Source organism: Lepidochelys kempii, chromosome 6, assembly GCF_965140285.1.
Source record: "Lepidochelys kempii isolate rLepKem1 chromosome 6, rLepKem1.hap1, whole genome shotgun sequence".
Classification (NCBI taxonomy): domain Eukaryota; kingdom Metazoa; phylum Chordata; order Testudines; family Cheloniidae; genus Lepidochelys; species Lepidochelys kempii.
This window is the reverse complement of record NC_136385.1, coordinates 68784272-68805770: the sequence shown is the minus strand read 5'-3', so window position 1 is coordinate 68805770 and position 21499 is coordinate 68784272. Positions and strand designations below refer to the sequence as shown.

Here is a 21499-nt window from a genome sequence, read left to right as displayed (position 1 = left end):
CGGGCTCTGGAGTGGGGCCAGGGATGACGAGTTTGGGGTGCAGGCTTCCCCAGGGCTACAGAAGGGAGAGCAGACTCCCACCAGCTCTCTCTCCGTGCAGCAACACCTGGGCTGGCGGGAAGAGGTGCCTCTCCCTCCTGTGGCGCTTAATAGGACTGTTGCGCGGCCGTGTGGCGTAGAGGGAATTTAGTGGTACGCATCGGTTTATAAAAATAAATGTTATATAACCAAATCTATGCCCATCTAGTGATAATTGTGACCTTTCTGTGTGGCAGTTCATGGCCAGTAAGAATTTTTCTGTGGCAGTGGAGATAGAACCAATATTCTCCTATCATTTGACCTAAAGGAGAATGTCTGTCAGCAAGATAAAGACTATGACACACAGTTAAGCAGTTCTGATGCCCTCTAGCATAGGTCATTGGCACCTGAACATGTTATTCTGTTCATTTCTCCCTTTCTCTCATGGAGTATGTCACCCATGCGTTTACAAAAAGTTTGCAGTTGACTTTTTCTGTGGCCAACAGGAAAGTGTCAAACATGAGGATCCTAAGTCACATCCAGTGCCACCTGGGCCATTATTATATTAAATACTATTATAAGAAGCTTTGGCCTCTTTGGCCCCTTTCTTAATTCAGCCCTCTGTTCCAGAAGTGCTGCTGTCTCAAACCTCTTTTGACACCCGAACAGATCACAAAACACTGATACTTCCAACTGTCTGGGTTCTGAATGATTGAAATCAAAGGGCCACGATCCTTATTCTCCTCTCCCTTATACTGGCTTTACACCAGTATAATTTAATTGACTTCACTTGAGTTTCTCTAGATATTTATTGGTGTGACGAGAGAAGAATCAGGCCTATGTTTCCTTATTAGTGGTTAGGGGATGCCTGAAGGAAGGGAGATCTTTGAGAGGTAGAGAAATGTTGTAAGGCAAAGCCTGCACTAATATCAAACAGGAAGAAACTTCTTAGGTCTGAGTCTGAACTTGATTATACTAGATTAACGCTAGTGTAACTTCACTGATTTCAGTGGAGTTACTTCTGATTTACAGTGGTGTGAGATCAGAATTAGCCACGTCTCGAGCGTCACCTCATGCTGGATAATTCATTTGCAAACTCTTTTAATTAGTCACAGGTAAACTCTGACTTCCTGGAGTTGGTGCCTCTCCCAGAAATGGACTCTTAACTACAGCTGTATCTGTTCCAGAACTCTTGACTCCAAGTTCCTCTGCTACCATGCAAGTAGGTGTCATATGAAACATAGGTTAAAATCCTTCCCCCTCCCTCTCTCCATGCTGAAAGATCAAAGGCCCAGGTCTCAACATGCTAGACAAGACAATCACTTCAGAAGTTGCTTTGTGGGAAAAACAGAAAACAGGCAGGCAGGCAGTTTGGCCACTGTGCATTATGTAACCAGTGCACTGGCTGCAGGAGCTGGATGACTGACATTGAGAAATTCCTAGGGGAGGGGGAGAGGGTGCTGCCCTGGAGTCACTGTAAGCGCCAGCAGTTCCAAGCAACCTGAAGGGGAAAGTGGCTTTCGGTAAAAGGAAACAAATTGGGAATAATAACAATAAAGCTGGAAAATCTGCTGCAGTACCAAATGTCAGTACACATGTCATTTATTTTCCTGATGAAATGGCATGCATCCAACCCTTGCACATGAACAAGGGGGCATGCCATTTGGGAAATGAAAGGCAGCCACAGCAATACAAAAAGACAATGTATTTTCCCTCATTCCTTTCTCTCGATTTCTTGACATTAAAAGCCAGATAACTCCAAAGAGTCTTGTGCTCCTCATCCTAGATCCCTAAATCTAGTTCGGTATGGTGACAGCCCCTTGGATGTGTTACTGCCCCTTTAAGACCTGCTCTCTTCCAGTTCCACAGAAAGGGAGTGACCTCTGGGCTTTGACAGCTCCCCTAATAACTAGTCCAGCCCAGGCTCCGCCCACAGCGCCGGATTGGGCAGCGGGCCGGTATCCCATCCTCTGATTGGCTGGGCGCTTCCCCTAAGCGAACCTTTAGAACTCCGAGACACAATATTCTGTTACATTGTAGCAAAATGGCGACTGTCATTCACAACCCCCTGAAAGCGTAAGTAGGAATCAAAAATGTACATATTCCGCGTGGTTTAAATATGAAAAAAGGCGCCTTTCCGATACGGCTGCCTGCCTGAGCCCGGTGCCTCCAGCCTCCCAGCTGATCTCTCCTCCCTCCCTCTTTCCTTTCTGAGCTCCTCTCTTTTTGTGCAACACACACAGACGTCTTGCGCTGAAATTAACAAGAAGAAATTGTTACATTTGTGTTGTGATTAATTGGCTGGCCGGGAGGAAGAGAGATTTGAGTTCTGAAGGGGAGGATGGCAGCGGGGTTTCTTGCAGCTCTTGGGGCTGCGTGGATCTTGGAACGAGCAAGATCCTGCAGGACCCCTGAGGGGGGGCTCGCACTTGACAGAGTCCCGAGCCTGACGTCCTGGCAGGCTCCCCGGCTACCAACCCCGTGTCCAAGGGAGAGGGATCAGTCCTGGGAATCGGGGGCATAATTATCGGTTTTGCAGTGCTCCGACAGCAATTCGGAGTTTTCTTTTGCAAACCTTCTTGGAGTTGGGATGACTTGAAGAGGGGGAAAGAATCAGCCCCAGCGTTTGCTGGCTCTGTAGCAAAGGGGGTTGCACCGCTCGTTTCCTAGCAGGGCAGCAGGGCAGCAGGGGCATTGCAATTACACTTCGGTTTGTGTGCGAGGAAGAGAGAAGCCGGACTTGCGTGAAATGAATGACTCGGGGTCACTGATGGTTGATTTTTAGGCAGGAAGTCTAGAGAGCTCTTTGCGTACGGGAGGTTTTCGCTTTTAAAAGTAGCAACGAGAGTTGATTGTGTTTCCATCTTTGGATGGACACACTGATTACCGAAATCTGCCCGGATGTAAGGGCAGAATTTGGCCAACTGTTTGCGAGGCGATATAGGAAGAGAGGAAGGGGGCAGGTGCCTCTGCTACAGAAATGTGCTGGGTTCTCCGGTCTTGAATTAAGGCAGATGTAAGAGGGGCACACAGTCATCTTTCGCTGGATCAGGTCCCTCATTTCCTCATGCTCCGCTGCACACACCGTTAATCCCGCAAGGCAGTAGGAAGAGTGGGATTTGGCACCGTATGTGGGGAGAGAAGGGGCTGTCTCAACCTTTTAAAATGACTTCTGTGCTAGGGGGCAGCTCTTGCTAATAATGCAAGATGCTCATAATGCAAGAAAGCAGAGTACCTGGTGGAGACACTTCATCTGTACTTTCTAGTCACACCGAGTGGGCGCTTTTATCCGTTTGAGTTTTTAGAGATGTAATGCAGACTTTGAGCTGTGTCCTTTCAATTAAACTCGCTCCGATTGGAGTTGGAAAAATACTTGGAGTTTTTTTTCCCAGGGATTCCTGCTGCTGTCTCTGTGCTGTGCAGCAATCTAGAGGGAAGGAAAGCTTTACACTGGGAGGGGGCACACAGCTGGCATATTTACATCACTCTTTCTCCATCTTGGCATCAAACGTTTTCTTACATTAAATATTCTTTCATTTAGCAAATTGTAAAAAATCTGTTGAGAAGGGGGAAATGCCGTTAGAACAGTGTTATCAAAGGAGTAGATGTCTTTTGGAAAAAAAGAAGACCACCCCCGGTGAATATATATGGATTATACAATGTTCCACCAATCAGCGTGCATATTTTATAGTTGTCCCAGTGAGAACAACTTATTAACATTCTCTCCACACCCCCCCCCCCGCATTCTGCTGCTTTAATCATTTTATTTTTCAATTTAAAAAATAAATATGTTAGATCCTTCATTGTTGCCAATTTAACTGCATGGAAACAATATAGGTAACTATACAATAGGTTTTGTTATATGTGTAGAGAGACAAGGTGGGGGGAAGTAATATCTTTTATTGGACCAACTTCTGTCCTGCTTGTGTGTTGTGTGAAATGCGGTGTATATTTGTGTGACTATGTAAATATTAATAACAAAGGAGGTTGCTTTTCTTTCGGGAAAGTCGTTCGTTTGGTGTTGGAAGGTGAGCTTCCCAGGCATCCGATCAGTCTCGTGTCGCGTGGCGCCGGATGGTGTGTGTGCGCGGAGAGCGAAGGGAAGCTTGAGTCTACTCTTGCTTACATGGGTGCAAATGAGGAGTAACTCCACATGGTGGTAAGCCCGTGTGAGAGTGTCGAGGACGGGAGAAGAGGGGAGGGGATCTGAACGTGGGCTAGCCCTTTCTGAACGACGTTATGATGTATTGTGTTAGCGGTTCACTTTTTGTAATTGTGGTACATGTACCATTCACACCTGTGATTTATATCTCCGTACTAAATCCTGCCTCGTTTGTACTTATAGTTAAATTCTTTCGAAGCCCAGTCCTGTTCCCAGTGAAGTCAATGGGAGCAGGAGCAGGTCTGTTATAATTAGCCCCCTATTCCTCCCCCTCCCTCTGGGGTGAGAAGAGAGGAAACAATAGACCTCAAGTGCAGGGTTTGCTTTTCTCTGTGAGCCTTTTAAAGTACCAATGCTGGGTAGGGGAAACAGGACTGTTACTGGCTGGCTGACACCATCTGTCTTTTTTTTTTTTTGGAACAACTTGTTTAATAAAACATTCTATTTCCATTTATTCTTACAACTTGCTGATCAGGAAACAATACACAAGTAAATAAATTATGCAAGGGATAAATTAGGACAAAAGCATTAAGACACATAATGGGGGGCGAGGGGGGGGGGAGGGAAGGATGCATTGCACAGTGTTTTATCCTCATGTGTCCTTCCTGACAATGAAAGGGAGCTGAATGACATTTGCATTTCCTCTGTCTGCGTTTTGATTGTGTCTCAAAAAAAAAGAAAAAAGACACGCCCCCTAGAGAAACTGGCCATATAAAGGTTTCGCTCTGATGGGGGACAATGTAGATCCTATATAGATTGAAATACTAGCTCAGGTATTGTGAAATGCCCTGTGTGTTTTTGTTTATTTATGTATGTATGTAGAATATTCTTTTCGCTCCAGTATATAGACACTTACATTGCTCTGTTTATACTATACTAGTTCTCATGGGATAATATTTTCCAGTGTACCTGAATATCTGGTGTAAATACATGACATTGCATAGCTCAGAGCTGGGTCCCTTTATAATGACCAGTGACTCTTTACATTACCATTGCCTCTTTCTCTGTCTACTCTCCTTTTTCCATTGCTTGATCACTTTGGATGTCTCCATCTCTTCTCTGTCCTCCTCTCCTCTATTTGCTTCTCTGATCCAATCAACCTGACATGACTCCCATTGTTTCTGCCATTTAACACCTTGTTGTTTGCCAACATGGTGCTACAGGCAGAAATATTGCAGGTCTGAGTTCATCAGATCATAAAGAGAAGGCAGCAGGTGTCTGGATAAACACATTGTCCTGGCTCAACAAAACAGTCATATTCAGAAGCCATCAGTGGATAGTGGTGTGTTTTAAATTCAGGTTTTTTTAAGCAGCCTTCTGTTGTGTGTCTATATCTCTCTATATTTTTTCCTATCTCATTCTCTGCTTTTAAGGCACACATCTTATTCTAATAGATATGAGATGCATGGATGTATGGAAGGCAGAAATATTGTAGAATAACACTTTAAATCACTTAAAATGTCATTCAGCTGTCTCAATGTGCTTTACAAACACTAACAATTAAACTCACAACACCTCTGTGAAGTACTGTTATCTCCATTGTACAGAAGGGTAAACTGAGGCAAAGTGCGCTTAAGAAACTTCCCAAGTTCACACAGCAAGTCTGTGCTAGAGCTAGAGCTCAGAAAACTTGACTTCCATTCCTTTGTGTTCTCTCCACATTCTGATGTACATATGGTGCCATAATGTATTTAATGTAATTAAGATCTTGTCATTTAAAAAGTCTTATTCAGAAGCAGAGCTGATTTTTTTTCTCCACTATCTTTACTCCAACAGCTGAATTTTATTTCAGATGATCAATTAAACACATTAACTGGTGCATATGTTAACTGAGCTGCTGCCTTTTTTTGCTTGAGACTTGCTCACGCTGTAATTCTGGATCTGTATCTCCCAAAGAGCAGTGATTTCCTTTGGATAGCATGGACTCAGAATAGCAATGCCAATGCAAACTCTCCCCTTCCACTGCCCACCTCAAGACCTAGAGAGCCTACCACTGGGATGACGGGGTAGTTCAGTTTCTGTTGTTGGGGATAATTCATTTGCCCGCTGAGGATATTCTTATAATGGATTTTGTGATATGGAAACTTGTTAGTGAGGAAGTGATCTGGAATCACAAACCTATTTCATACAGGCCACAGAACAGCTCTTGGATGACAATTACTTTTGGTCACTTACGACTTTGGATTGAATTCAACTTGTGACTGAGAGCTGAAGGGCTCTGTATCCCATTATCATTCCTTGAATCAACCCAAAATTGTGATTCAGTGCGGATGAGGTCCAATTTCTTGCATGTTGTTGCATAGCCATCTGGTTGCTAGTTTTAAATATTAAAATGAAAGCATAGTGTACAGTGCTCCTTTCAGCAAGTGTTAACCATACGAAAGGCTGGACAGTTGGATGGAAAGTTCATGCTTCAGTTTTTACAAGTTAAATGAAGGTGATTTGAATGGGGCTGGGGAAGGCAGAATCGCATTTTGATGGCAAGGTGGTTGTGTTCATAAAATCACTTGATCAAAATTTCTAAGAGTCTTGTGTGGCTTCTGTCGTGTTTGAAGTCAGTTAAAAACAGAAACAGGCCCAAGTGTGACGTCTTTCAGGCTGAAGCTGCCATTCTCGCTGCAATGCTTTCTGCCATACCGCAGCTCTGGCCTTCTGATAACATGATAGATGAATGTAGCTGCGATGTGTATGGGGAAACATGGGAATAAAAATAAAGTGAGTTAGAGGATAAAAAAAAAAGCCCTGATATGAAAACCCAAGGATATGCTGGGTTAATGTGGGAGACCTGATAAATGATAGAGTTATGGCATTTTCTTTGGTTGCATGAGTGACTTGTGCACGATTACTTGTTGTAGTGCTTTTGTAATTTGTTTTGCTGGCATTCCAGTCTTTCACAGTCCATCAGGTTGTATGGATGGATGGAGCTGGCATCATAAAATTATCACTGAAAAAAGCTTTTTAAAGCCTGTTACTTGTGGTGTTCATGCATTTGAAAACAATGGGTGATATGGGAGGTAGAGTGGGTAAGAGGAGCTAATGCCCTGGACTTGTTGGGTGTGAGAAAATGTCAGAGTTAGGGGTTCATTTTCAGAGTGCACTTACTGGAGTACTTGCGCTCGGGGGGGCAATGATCTTCATTTTCATTGTGCTAGGTGCCAGGGCTGTGATCGCCTTCTGCAATCTGTCAGCAATGCCTGGGTACATGGTGGTACCACCAGACAGCACGGTGTGGGCGTACAGGTCTTTACGGATAGCCACATCGCACTTCATGATGGAGTTGAAGGTAGTTTCATGGATGCCACAGGATTCCATACCCCAGAAAGATGGCTGGAAGAGGGCTTCTGGGCACCTGAACCTCTTATTGCCAATGGTGATCACCTGACCATCAGGGAGCTCATAGCTCTTCTCCAGGGAAGAGCTAGAGGCAGTGGTGGCCATCTCCTGTTCGAAGTCCAGGGCAACGTAGCACAGCTTTTCCTTGATGTCACGCATGATTTCCCTTTCGGCTGCGGTGGAGTAGATCCACAACAACTGTTAAATGGGCTTAAAATGATAAAAGTTTACTATAGCCTATACAATGACCCAGAAGACTAAGGAGAACGGCATTCTGTCTTCACTCTGAGCCCTGGTTAGCAGCAACAACAGTAATGTATCTAATTTCCCATGTGTGGTGTTGAAAATATATGCTCCCCAACCTTAAAATCCAGTGAGCGTTGTATTCTGAGGTTGCTTTCAAATTAACGTTTTGTCCATCTTGCAAATCTGGCCTCTGCAATTAATGACAATTGGCTGTCCCAGGGGAAGGCAGAAATGATATAGCTTCAGGCTTCTCTCAGCAGGAAATAAACTGCCTTAGGATAGCCCCATCTCACACCAATTGCTGGGAATGTTTTTTTTTTATTCACTTAGGTTCAGCTCTGACTATTTGCCTAATAAATCTGTTTTATCAGGCTTGATCCTTATTCTGTGCTCATCACCCTGGTATCTGAATGTCTGTATGTGCAGTTGCCTTGGGCAAGAAGCAACTCTGTATTTTAGGGGCTTGAAGGGTCTTTCTGAGAGAAACCTCTGATCTGAAAAGACTTGTCTGAGTGAAACTCACCACTGTGCAAAGAATCAGCACAGGGCCTATACAACCCTCAAGGCTTATTCTGAAGACTTAAGTAGGACTTTACCGATGTATTAGCTTGTTACACCGAGGTGAATTTTGCGCTGTATGGACAATCAGGCTTTCAGTTTTATTAAAGGGTCACTGTCAACTTAGTTTATGCTCTACATTTAGGTTTTATTTTTTGGAAAAGGATATTACAAAACAGAATATGAAAAAAATATAATAAGGCAACTTCCTTTTTACAAAACTTTTCAGTAATATTTTCCTTTTTAATTATCTTTGGATTTAAACTTTTTCCTGCAGTTTATGAACCTAACCCAAGAGCAATGGGCTATTAAGAACCAGAAACTCATTCTACTAAAGAAGTGAAACTGATCAGTCTAATTTCACTGTCTCAGCTGAGTGACATGTAATAAGCAAACAAACAGCATTCTCATTTAACTTTAATAACCTAAAATGGTTAGAAACACAGGTAAGTTAAGAAAAAATGGTTTATTTCCTGACAACCCTGTTTTAACCACAGATTCCCAGCATATGCCACAAGGACGAAGAATATAGTGAATTGAGGGCTGCTGGCAGATATCCTCCCTGCGACCCCCATTTCCTCCACTATGGGAATAACAGGAGGATGTTAGTATGCTTCTCAATTTTCACTCTACCTGCCTGAACCGGGTGTGGTCAGTGAGTTGCAGCTGTAGCCACATGGAAGCTTTTGCTGCCACTGGAGCACTGACTGGAGGAGGCTTTCCCAGGGCGTGATTGGAACAGCAACAGCACGGCAGGGAAGTGATCCTGATGACTCTGCACTGGGTGGCTGAGATCAGCAGGGTGTGCCTGCCAAATCCCAAGTCATTGATTTCTCTTTCTGCTGGGCAGTAGCCATAGAAAGTCACCCTCCCCCCACCCAGGTGCTGATGGGGACTCTGGGTTCAACACCATTATTCTTCTGGTGGGGAAGGGTGGGATGTGTTTGTCTGTCTTGCAATGGAGTGGCCACATGGTTTGCAAGACCCCGTGAAAGACGATACTGGGACAAAACTGATCCAGCTCAATTTAGCTTGTTTACACATAGATTCATAGATACTAAGATCAGAAGGGACCATTATGATCATCTAGTCTGACCTCCTGCACAATGCAGGCCACAGAATCTCACACACCCACTCCTGCAAAAAACCTCTCGCCTATGTCTGAGCTATTGAAGTCCTCAAATCGTGGTTTAAAGACTTCAAGGAGCAGAGAATCCTCCAGCAAGTGACCCGTGCCCGCATGTGACAGAGGAAGGTGAAAAAATTCCAGGGCCTCTTCCAATCTGCCCTGGAGGAAAATTCCTTCCCGACCCCAAATATGGCGATCAGCTAAACCCTGAGCATATGGGTATGATTCACCAGCGAGATACTACAGAAAACTCTTTCCTGGGTAACTCAGATCCCACCCCATCTAACATCCCATCACAGGCCATTAGGCCTGTTTACCATGAATATTTAATTACCAAAATCATGTTATCCCATCATACCATCTCCTCCATAAACTTATCGAGTTTAATCTTAAAGCCAGATAGATCTTTTGCCCCTACTGCTTCCCTTGGAAGGCTATTCCAAAACTTCACTCCTCTGATGGTTAGAAACCTTTGTCTAATTTCAAGTCTAAACTTCCTGGTGGCCAGTTTATATCCATTTGTTCTTGTGTCCACATTGGTACTGAGCTTAAATAATTCCTCTCCCCCTCCGGTATTTATCCCTCTGATAAATTTATAGAGAGCAATCCTATCTCCCCTCAACCTTCTTTTAGTTAGGCTAAACAAGCCAAGCTCCTTGAGTCTCCTTTCATAAGACAAGTTTTCCATTCCTCGGATCATCCTAGTAGCCCTTCTCTGTACCTGTTCCAGTTTGAATTCATCCTTCTTAAACATGGGAGACCAGAACTGCACACAATATTCCAGGTGAGGTGTCACCAGTGCGTTGTATAACGGTACTAAAATCTCCTTATACCTACTGGAAATACCTCGCCTGATGCATCCCAAGACCGCATTAGCTTTTTTCACGGCCATATCACATTGGCGGCTCATAGTCATCCTATGATCAACCAATACTCCAAGGTCCTTTTCCTCCTCCTTTACTTCTAATTGATGCGTCCCCAGCTTATAACTAAAATTCTTGTTATTAATCCCTAAATGCCTAACCTTACACTTCTCACTATTAAATTTCATCCTATTACTATTACTCCAGTTTACAAGGTCATCCAGATCCTCCTGTATGATATTCCGGTCCTTCTCTAAATTGGCAATACCTCCCAGCTTTGTATCATCCGCAAACTTTATTAGCACACTCCCACTTTTTGTGCCGAGGTCAGTAATAAAAAGATTAAATAAGATTGGTCTCAAAACTGATCTTTGAGGAACTCCACTGGTAACCTCCCTCCAGCCTGCAGTTCACCTTTCAGTAGGACCCGTTGTAGTCTCCCCTTTAACCAATTCCTTATCCACCTTTCAATTTTCATATTGATCCCCATCTTTTCCAATTTAACTAATAATTCCCCATGTGGCACGGTATCAAACGCCTTACTGAAATCTAGGTAAATTAGATCCACTGTGTTTCCTTTGTCTAAAAAATCTGTTACTTTCTCAAAGAAGGAGATCAGGTTGGTTTGGCACGACCTACCTTTTGTAAAACCATGTTGTATTTTGTCCCATTTACCATTGACTTCAATGTTCTTAACTACTTTCTCCTTCAAAATTTTTTCCAAGACCTTGCATACTACAGATGTCAAACTAATAGGCCTATAGTTACCCGGATCACTTTTTTTCTCTTTCTTAAAAATAGGAACTATGTTAGCAATTCTCCAATCATACAGTACAACCCCTGAGTTTACAGATACATTAAAAATTCTTGCTAATGGGCTTGCAATTTCGGGTGCCAATTCCTTTAATATTCTTGGATGAAGATTATCTGGGCCCCCAGATTTAGTCCCATTAAGCTGTTCGAGTTTCCCTTCTACCTCAGATATGGTAACATCTACCTCCATATCCTCATTCCCATTTGTCATGCTACCATTATCCCTAAGATCATCTTTAGCCTTGTTAAAGACTGAGGCAAAGTATTTGTTTAGATGAAAAGTAATCCAGAATAAGGGAGGGTGTGAATATAAAGTGAATTAACTATGCCTGTGTATCTCATTGTGTGGATGCTCTTGTTCTGAAATAAGAGCATCCACGTATGGAGTTAATCTGGAATGACTATTGTGAAATAACTCTCTGGGTAGACAAGCTTTTAAGATTACATCTCCATTCCCACCCTAAGGCCATGTCTACACTGGAGAGCTTACAGCACTGCAGCTATACTGATGCAGCTGAGCCGTTGTCAGATCTCTAGTGTAGCTGCTCTATGCTGACGGGAGAAAGCATTTCTGTTGATATAATTAATCCACCCCCACAATAAGCGGCCGCAGCTATGTCAGTGGCAGATGCTCTCCTGCCAACGTAGCGCTGTCCACACCGGCACTTATGTTGGTGTAACTTATCTTGCTCAGAAGGATGGTTTATTCACCCCCCTAAGTGACATGTTATACTGATATAAGTGGTAATGTAGACATAGCCTAAGCAACAGTGGAGTCAAATAACACTCAATTACATCTCTCATTTTACCCGTCTTACACAAACTTGCTGTTCTCTTGTAGTTTATCGTTATAAATGGGTATAAACATGTTGACTCTTGACAAAAGTTAAATCTAACTATGCTAAATGAATCCATCCTAACTTACAGCATCTACCCTCCTGCTTTCTGTCTGGGGAGCCCTCATTTTGTCTTTTTTACACATTTTAAAAAGGCCAGGCTGTTTGGAGCTGTGATCAAGTCATTATTTAAGCTGTGATCAAGTCATCTAAAGGCTGCAGCCAAGATAGGGGCCCCAGTGTTCTAGGCACTGAAACACATAACAAGACAGGCCCTGCCCTGAAGAGCTTGCATTGTAAATAAATGAGAGACTAAGGGCTGGGAGGGGAAACAGAGGCACAGAAAAGTAAGATAACTTGCCCAGGGTCACACACCAGATCAGGTACAGACCTAGAAATAGAATCCAGGTGTCCTGAGTCCCACTGTAGTCACATATCCACTGAACCATGCTGTCATGAAGGTTATTTGGAAATACAAAGTAAATATTTTATATCAGGGGAAAATAATAGCCACATTTCCATTTCCTGTGAGAACTCAGGCCCAAAGAAAGAAACTTATGACTTGGAGAACTGAATTTGTTGTGTTTAATTGTTTTGGCCTCAATACTATTTCTTACTAGTGGTTGGTAAGTGATGGGAATAAAATATACTTTACGATTATGATGATGCTAGCTCTTTTTGACTTCTGCAGCCTGAAAAAGGGAGATTTGAAACACCAGTGGATCAGAATCTGCATTATTGTTAAATTCCTTTGTTCTCGACTGTGAATAAAACAAATAATGACTGTAGCTGATATACTATGTAGTTTTCAAATAAATTATAACTGGTTCTACATTAAACACCAGTGTGCAAAATTGGAAGTGATAATGTGAGCCCATTTTTAGCTACATGTTTAACTTTATTGCCTGTGGTTTATTTTCTTAAAACCAAGGATGTTTAGAAAACTCCCGGTTTGAATTTTATGGGCTTCTTATCATTTTCATTTTACTTGTCAGTTTATCAACATATACTTGTTTAATATTTAACATCAACAAATCAATAACAGTTTAAATAAACAGGTCAGTGCCTCTTATATTTGGGCCTGCACAGTTTGAGAGACCTGGCAGGAGTGAGAAAAGGGTGGCAATACTTCAGAATGACCTCTCTCTGCTCTCGAGTGGTTTGACTGCAGTTTGGGCAGTATTGGGATGTCTCTGTTGCAACTTCCTGGTGTCTGGTGATAAACAAACCCTCCCCAACCTTTAATTTCTTGGTCACCTGGCATGTGCCAGCCTGGGGAACTTGACAGTTCTGTATGCTGCTTGGGTATCATGCTGATGAGAGTGACGTTACCTCCCCTCAGGTGGAATGAGAACTTTGCTCTCCTACTGCTGTGGAGTAACTTCATTGAGATCACTGGTGTAGTATTGTGAAATAGGCGTTAAGGAAATTAGAATCAAACCCACCATCTCTGGAAAGGGAAATATCTAGGAAACTTTGTCATTGACTCGAACTCATTTTTGCTGGTAGTTTGAGCGAAAAGTTTTCTCTTCTCTCACCTTTCTTCCCTCCCCTTCCCAACCTCCTTACTCCATTGACCTCTACAACTGCAGTCCTAGTCACTGATTTATCAGGGCAGGCTGGCTCAGCACTGTGCAGAGATTGCTTTTAATTAACTGTCTTCATTTTTTCCAACCTTCAGGGAGCAGCAACCCTTTAACGATTTTAATATTTTATCTGGATTTATATCTGCCTTATTTGTTGTTTGTGGCTCTTCTTGCTCACATGGTCTTCCTGAATTATTTCCCCAAACAAAATAATTTTTTCAGGTCCCTCAGACAGAGTGAGGAGGAGGGTTTAATGGATTCTGGAACGGGAAGGTGGGTTACCTAAGATTTGCCACTGTTTGTTGTGGGAGAACAGGGAGTTTGTGTGGTGGATTTCAGTTTTGCCACTGGAGCCTTGTCACAGGGCAGGATTCACTTTTGTGTTCTTTTTCAATGTACAAAATGAGGCAACTTTGGTGGCTAGAGCATGGTGCTGGAAGCCGGAGTCCCTTGATTCTGGATGGTGACTCACTGTGTGGTTTGAACGAGCCATTTATAACCTTGTTTTCAGTATTGTTTTGTTCTTGGCGGTATTGATCACTTGTAGCTCCCATACAGAATAAACTATTTAAAGGAGGCATGACTAGAAAATGGATATTTTAAAACTGAGTTAATTCTCTATATATGAATATATGTAAGTTGACTGGGTCTCTTTAATATAAAATGACTCCCTTTGTCCACTGGGTATAGCTCTACAAAAGGAGATTTCTTCAGACTGAGCTGGTAGCAGCTGTGCTAAGTTTCTCTCTGTGCATATCCTGCAGTGAGTGTTGCAGGAGGTACAGTACAAAAGGGATTAGCGAGAATGTCTGTTATATAGAATATTAATATTTGACACTACCCTCCCAGGATCAGAAAGCATTCTGCAAACATTTGTGAAGTAAATGTCACACTACCTTTCTCAGGCAGGGAGATATTATTTTCTCCATTCTACGGATGGGGCAACTGAGACATATTGAAAGGGCAACTGAGACACATAGAAATTAAGTGCCTTACCCAAGGCTCTGTAGTGAATCACTGGCAGAGCCAAGAATTTAACAGCCACATTTTATTTTCTTCCAAGGCTGTGCTTTAGGTCAGTGGTTCTCAAACTAGGGCTGCTGCTTGTTCAGGGAAAGCCCCTGGCAGGCCGGACCAGTTTGTTTACCTGCCGCGTCCGCAGGTTCGGCCGATCGCCGCTCCCACGGCTGCGGTTCGCTGCTCCAGGCCAATGGGGGCTGCAGGAAGTAGTCTGAGAACCACTGCTTTTGGTAGTAGGCCAATGATGTGCTGGAGGGGGCTTCAGTTAAATGGAGGATTAAGGCTACCTTCCTGCCTCTGATGGAGTTCCCTCCCTCTCTAGATATTGCTAAACCATCCCTGACAGAGATAACTTGTCCCTGGTGCATAGGAAGATGCTTCTGAGGTGCAAATATTTTGCCATTGTAATGAAGCAGATTGCACCACGTGGGTTTTTTAAAAAAACCCTCCCCAAATAAGATACCCACAGGCCCCCCTTTCCCTCCACATTTCAAAATACATGCGCTGAATACGGTGGGATACTATCAATATATTGGTGGGTCAGATTCTGCTTCGACTTGAACTGATGGAATTCTAAGATAATGTTATTGAAACATTAACGTTATTGGAACAAAATTTGGAACAAAATATAAACATGTCCATGAAGTGAGCTGTAGCTCACGAAAACTTATGCTCAAATAAATTGGTTAGTCTCTAAGGTGCCACAAGTACTCCTTTTCTTTTTACAACTAAGTTATCTACCCAGTGATGTTGTTTGCCTTCCTTGGTTATGGTTAAAAGGGAGCATTTTTGTTTAAATGCAGAACAAATTAATAGATTCCCAGGCCCTAGTCCTCTCAGTCTGTAGGCAAAAGCATGCCTGGGCCACAAAGTTTATCTGCCAGCTAAAAAGAACCTATTTGTGGGTGCTACATTTCAAAATATTGGCAGCACATCACTGCATAAGATCACCCTTGTCATATAGCCCATCATTGATGCTGTCTCTTTCTTACCATCCTCTGCAGCACAGTTCAGTTTAAAGAAAACAACAACAACAACAACAACAACAAAGCCTGTGGGGCTGATTCTTGTGTCATAAGTGCTGGTGTAAATACAGAATAACTCCTTTGACATCAGTGGCATTACACTAGTGTAAAATTAGTGGGAGAGAAGAAACATGCTCCCTGTGCTCTTAATTTGTCTTGCTAACTTGCAAATGCAACTGGTCTAGGACTTTATTTGTTCCACTGAGTGGATCTGAAAATAGATTTCCCCCCTCCCCCTCATTATTTACTTTCTGGTCTTGTTTTCATAACCAGCTTATCCACAAAATACACTTTTTGGCTCCCCTGTCTCATGATATATCTTCAAGGTTACCCATTGCTAAGCAACCACCACACAAAGTTGAAGGCTGGTCAGCAAATTCTTGTGTATTTCTCTGGGTTATCTCTGGTATGAAACTAAGGGGCAGTTGGCACGGGTGGTTAGCCTCATCTGTCCTGTCTGGAAGAGGGGGAGGGAAGTGTGTTGGGCTGCTGCTGTGACTTTGGGAAAGGCTCTGACCTGAAAATGGATTGCAATTCCAACTGAATGGTTCTTTTCCTTGGTAATAGAATCGCACACCTGAGCTCTGTGCTCTTTGCATTAATTCCACCTCTCCTAAACTTTCCCAGTCAATTATCCATGTCCATCTACTGCTTTAGTAGACACAGGACCGTTTCTGCTGCAGCAGGCTTTTGGGGCTGTAGCGTTCTGTAGCAGCCCCCTCCAGCATGGTTATCAATCAGGACCTGTCAGCTTTCTTCCTCAGACACATCTATTTCAGGGCTGTAAGAGGTGGCCTTTTGCTTTTGTTCTTTAAAAAAAATATTTATAAAGGGGCCATCTCAGGTGCTGAGTGTGTTGTTAGGGATTTGCATTGACAGTAAAGTTGCATGAAATTTATTGGTTTCAGTCTGCATGGGTTTCAATAAACCTCTGTCTGTTTTAGTCTGTAGAGTTTTTTGGGCTTGTTTACAAAATTGAGACTAAAAATGGAATCAGTGACACTCATTAAGTTGATCATAGTTCGTAAATTATGGTCTCTGCAGCACCAGCAGGTCAGAGAGCTCTTCCAGGTGATTGGTCAAATGAATCATTTTGAGAACAAAGGATGATTAAGATGTTGGGAAGAGAGGATCTTTCTCTTGCACTATGATCCAAGGCATAATAAAAGCTGGAGAACCTCTTTGCACTGCAAATATGTTTGTGAGGATTTGTCACAAATTTCATTGTCAAACCAAAATGCAAGGACCAAATTCTTGTTTGTCCAGAGACAGTAAAAAAAGATTAGCTTTGACATTCAGTGAAAGGTTCACGTGCCCAAAAAATACACTCAGAAAATTCCCCTGGTGTGGTTTCCACGTTCAAGCCCCAAACTACCCACAATTTCAGTATTTTGGGTTGTGTCAGGAATCGGGGCCTGCAGCTGGCCTGCGGCAGGCTACCTGATTTAACCATGCAACTGATTGGCTGCAGAGGCCAGCAGGCTGGCTCTTAAGCCAGCAGCAGCAGCAGCTCTCTGGCTTCTCCGTGCTCATGCTTGCACTGTGCCTGCTCTTGTGTGAGCTGGTTCCTGTTACTCCTGCCTTGCACCCAGTCTTGCCTCTGTCCTGCCCCTGCCTTCAGCCCTCCTTGCCTGATACCCTGCTCACTCCAGTTTCTGACCTCCAGTTTGACACTTGGCTTTGGCTCCTGACTACAGCTCGGACCCTGACCACTGGGCCTGTCAGCTACCCCACTAGGCCTATGCCTGCTCTGACCACTAGGCTAGACCTCTCTGTCCTGATCGGTTGACTGATTGAGAAGACCTTACAATTGGGGCCAGGGGCTCTTGGTGCTAACATGGACCCAACTAAGGCACCACCAGAACTAGCGGATGCCATCCAGAACCTGCAGGTGCAAGTGACCGCCCTGCAATCACAGAATGTGGCCTGCAGGTGAAGGCTGCTCAGCTGGCTCCTCCTACTTTGCCCCACCTGGAGCCTAAGATTCCTCTGCCCGATCAATTTCACAGAGATCGGGACAGGTTTTGGAGGTTCCTGACCCAGTGTGGGCTTCTGTTCCTCCTACGCTCCTGATCGTTCGCCGTGGACCAGGGCTGTGGGAGGTTCATCTTAAGTTTGTTGACCAGGGAGGCCTTGGTCTTGGCTTCCCTGCTCCTGGAACAGTCCAGCCCTCTCTTGGAACAATTAGGAGAATTAATTCAACCTATGTCCACCATCTTTTGTGACCTCAACCATGTGCAGACTGTCAAGTCAACCCTTCAGGCCTCTCGGCAGGGAGGCCAGCCCATAACCAAGTATGCTGCTGAACTTCATCATTTGGCTTCTGACACCAGGTGGAGTGAGGAGGCACAGTACCACTATTTCCACCTGGGGTTAAACAAGGAGATTAAGAATGAGTTTGCATGTGTGGAACCTCTGCTCGGTTTGGACAACCTGATTGAATTATGCATCAGAATCGATGATCACTTCACAGAGCGGCATTGTGAGTATACCTTGATTTTCTGGAAGCTGCCATTTCCCGACACCTCAGACATGCAGATCTTTCCTGGCATCATACGTAGCTCATGCAAGCCAACCAGGTTTGCCTGCATGTCTCTGACTCAGAGAAGCACTGACACTGGGATTTAGGCTTGTGCCTGTATTATGGGGAACCCAGCCATTTTGCCTTGATCTATCTAGCAAAGACTTGGGTAAAACTTGGGAAATACCATGTCCCCAGCCCTTAGGAGGGGGTATGGACTGAGCTGGTGTTCTTCTCTCTCCAGTGGTTCCCAGCACTCCAGGGTCAGAGTCGGCACAGCATGAACTGTGCGTCAGTTTTCAACACAACTCTGAATACCTCTATTCATTCAACTACTGGTAAGCTCTGAAATCCCCCAATAGGCCCTACTCAACTTGTGGGCCTTGGGTAACTTTATGGACTTAAAGTTTGCTAAGACCTATATGGTTTCCATCATGTGCAAGGACCATCCAGAGCTGCTCAAGACTATTGATGGGTCTCTTCTCTCCTCAGGACTGTAATCCACCAGATGATACCAGTAATAGTACAACTAACTCAGTTTATCATCACAACTTTAGTTTAAGCCAGAACAACTTCTGTATTCAGAGAAGCTCTAAGCCCCAAGCTTATCTAGCCACTGAGTATTTCATTCTTTTGCTCTGCTCAGTCAGAGGTGAGAGATGCAGAGCTAGGGGTTGTCAGCAAATGGGGGTATCAGAAAACCCTACAATCTGGATTAATCCAGGCCCTCATGCTCCTGTTTTCCTAAGTACACCCTGGTTTACCACCTATGACCCCCACATTCACTGGTGGAAGGGGACCTATACTTTAATTTTAGGCATCGCCGGCTATCGTGCCCCTCCCAGGATCTGAGAAACAGACCAGCAGACTCTGCGGTTCATGGTGTCCTCTGGAAGATCCCAATCCCCAGACAACAAGACTGTCAGAAGCCCCAGTGCCCCCTGCGGCACTGCTGGCTGGGTCCAAGATTCCTCACCAATACTAGGAATTTGCTGACATTTTTGACAAGGGCAAGGCGGACATCCTGTCCACACATCGGACTTACGATTGCCCATTCGATCTCCAGCCTGAAGCTGAGATCCCATTCAGTCGGATATATGCCCTCTCTGAACCCGAACTTCGAGCTGTCTGCCTTTACTTGCAGGATAACCCAATGGTTTCATCTGCCCATCTACATCCAAGCAGGCACTCCAATCTTTTTCGTCAAAAAGAAAGATGGCTCTTTGCAGCAGTGTATTGACTGTTGGATCTTGAACATGGTGACCATACAAATCCGCTTCCCACTCCCCATTATCAACGAGCTCCTAAACTGGCTCTGTGCGGCATGTATTTTCACAAAGTTAGTGCAGCACAGGGCCTATAACCTAGTGTGTGCGTGTGATGGAGACGAGTGGAAGACTGCCTTTCAGAGATGATATGGCTTCTATGAATATCTAATCATGCCATTCAGTTTATGCAATTGACCCAGCAACCTTTCAAAACTTTGTGATTGATATATTCTGCGATATGCTGGACCACTTTGTCATTATGTACCTTGATCACATTCTGATTTTCTCCAAAGACCCGGCTCTTCATGATCAACATGTGCATAGCATTCTTGAAAGACTATGCCAGAATCCCTTGTATGCCAAGCCAGAGAAATGTGAGTTTGATTGAGATACCCTTGAATATCTTGGATATATTATCTCACCGCAGGGACTGGAAAGGGACCCTTGCAAGGTGGCGGCCATCACAAATTGGGTGGCATCAAAGCATGTACGTGGAATCCAATGCTTTTTTTGGTTTTGCTAAGTTTATAGACAATTTTATCCCAGAATTCTCTGGTTTGGCCAGCCCTCTTACAGTCTTGCTGAGAAAGAGAGACCGGTTTTCATGGTCCCCAGAAGCCCAGGCTGCCTTTGATAATCAGAAGCAGAAATTCACCACTGCTCCCATCTTGATCCATCCAGACCCTGCCAGGCAGTTTACAGTAGAGGCTTCAAACTTTGCACCAGGGGTAGTCCTTTCCCAACCAGCTGCTCCCAATGATCATCTTCACTCGTATACTTTTTACATGTGAAAACTCACTCTCACTGAGATAAACTATGACATCATGGACAAGGAATTGCTGGTCTTTGAAAAATGGCACCATGTTCTGAAGGATGCTAGGTTCTCAGTCTAAGTCCTGACAGTCCATAAAAATTTTCAATACCTAAAAATGGCCAGGCACCTGAACCAGCAGCAGGCATGCTGGTGTGTCTTTGCACAATTTGAGTTTGTGGTCACTCCCTGGCTGGGGATAAAGAACAGGAAGGCAGACACATTGTCATGGAAGGATCAGTACTACAAACCCAGTGGAAAGACTACGTCCAAGATTCTTAAACCCTCAAACTTAATTTCTGGCACCACAGTCTCTGACCTATTATCCTCCATCTGCTCTCAGTTACCGAGTGACCCATTTACCATCCAAACTGTCAAACCTTAGACCACGACCAGGACCAGACCTTCACAGACTTCACATTCCAGGATGGGATCCTATACCACGAGGGACATATCTATGTGCCCAAAGGGGCCACTTGGCTTAGAGTCCAACAACTCTGCCATGACGCTCTGCTAGCTGGCCACTTTGGTCATTCCAAGACCCGAGACCTGGTTTCCAGGAAATTTTGGAGGCCCAGAGGTGTTGCATCCTATGTAGAGTCTTGTGACCATGGTGCCTGGATCAAGAACCCCTCATCAAGACTGCTGGGTCTCCTCCAGCCCTTACCTTTCCACCGCGGCCAGGGGCCATCGTTTCCATGCACTTTATTGTGGAATTATCACCTTCCCAAGGCCACACTACCTTCTAATGGTGGTTGACCACTTAACCAAGATGGCGTATTTTGTTCCACATTGTGTGCTTCTCTTTGCTCAGGAGATAGCCTACCTGTTTGTGAGTAACATATTTCATCTTCACAGCTTACCTATGGTTATGGTGTCTGACCTAGGATCCCAGTTTATTTCCTGCTTCTGGCAAGAACTTCTACACTTCCTGAGTATTAAGACCTAACCATAACAGCCTATCACCCCAGCATCAATGGGCAGGCAGAGTGTGTCAATCAGGTCCTTGAACAGTACCTACATTCCTAAACTATCCTCAGAATGATTGGCTGTCCCTAATTCCTCATGCAGAGTTTGCATATAACAATGTTATGCATGCCTCCACCAAGCAGACTTCCTTCTTTGCTAACTGTGGTTTCCATCTTTGTGCTCATCCAGAGATCCCCTCTAAATCATCGATGGTCACTTTTACCAAACTCAGAACCCACATCCAGCAGGTACATCAAGAATTCCAGAGGCAGTTGGGCATTGCCAAAGCTATCTGCAAATGGTATGCCAGCCGGGCCTGCCAGCCAACACCTGGCTTTGGG

The 21499-nt window shown here is 44.1% G+C and overlaps 1 protein-coding gene across 6 annotated transcripts in view; it reads left to right on the top strand.

Moving 5' to 3' along the window:
- The first annotated feature begins 1990 nt into the window (after positions 1-1990).
- The window catches only part of DPF3 (double PHD fingers 3), a 221714-nt gene continuing 202205 nt past the window's right edge, over positions 1991-21499 (top strand). For all 6 annotated transcript variants that reach the window (XR_012159436.1, XR_012159434.1, XR_012159439.1 and 3 more), the window contains exon 1: positions 1991-2094. Coding sequence is in view for 1 of the 6 variants with exons in the window: in XM_073348533.2 (XP_073204634.1) it covers positions 2063-2094 (32 nt within the window). In the remaining 5 variants the exon portion in view is untranslated. The remainder of the gene's footprint in view (positions 2095-21499) is intronic.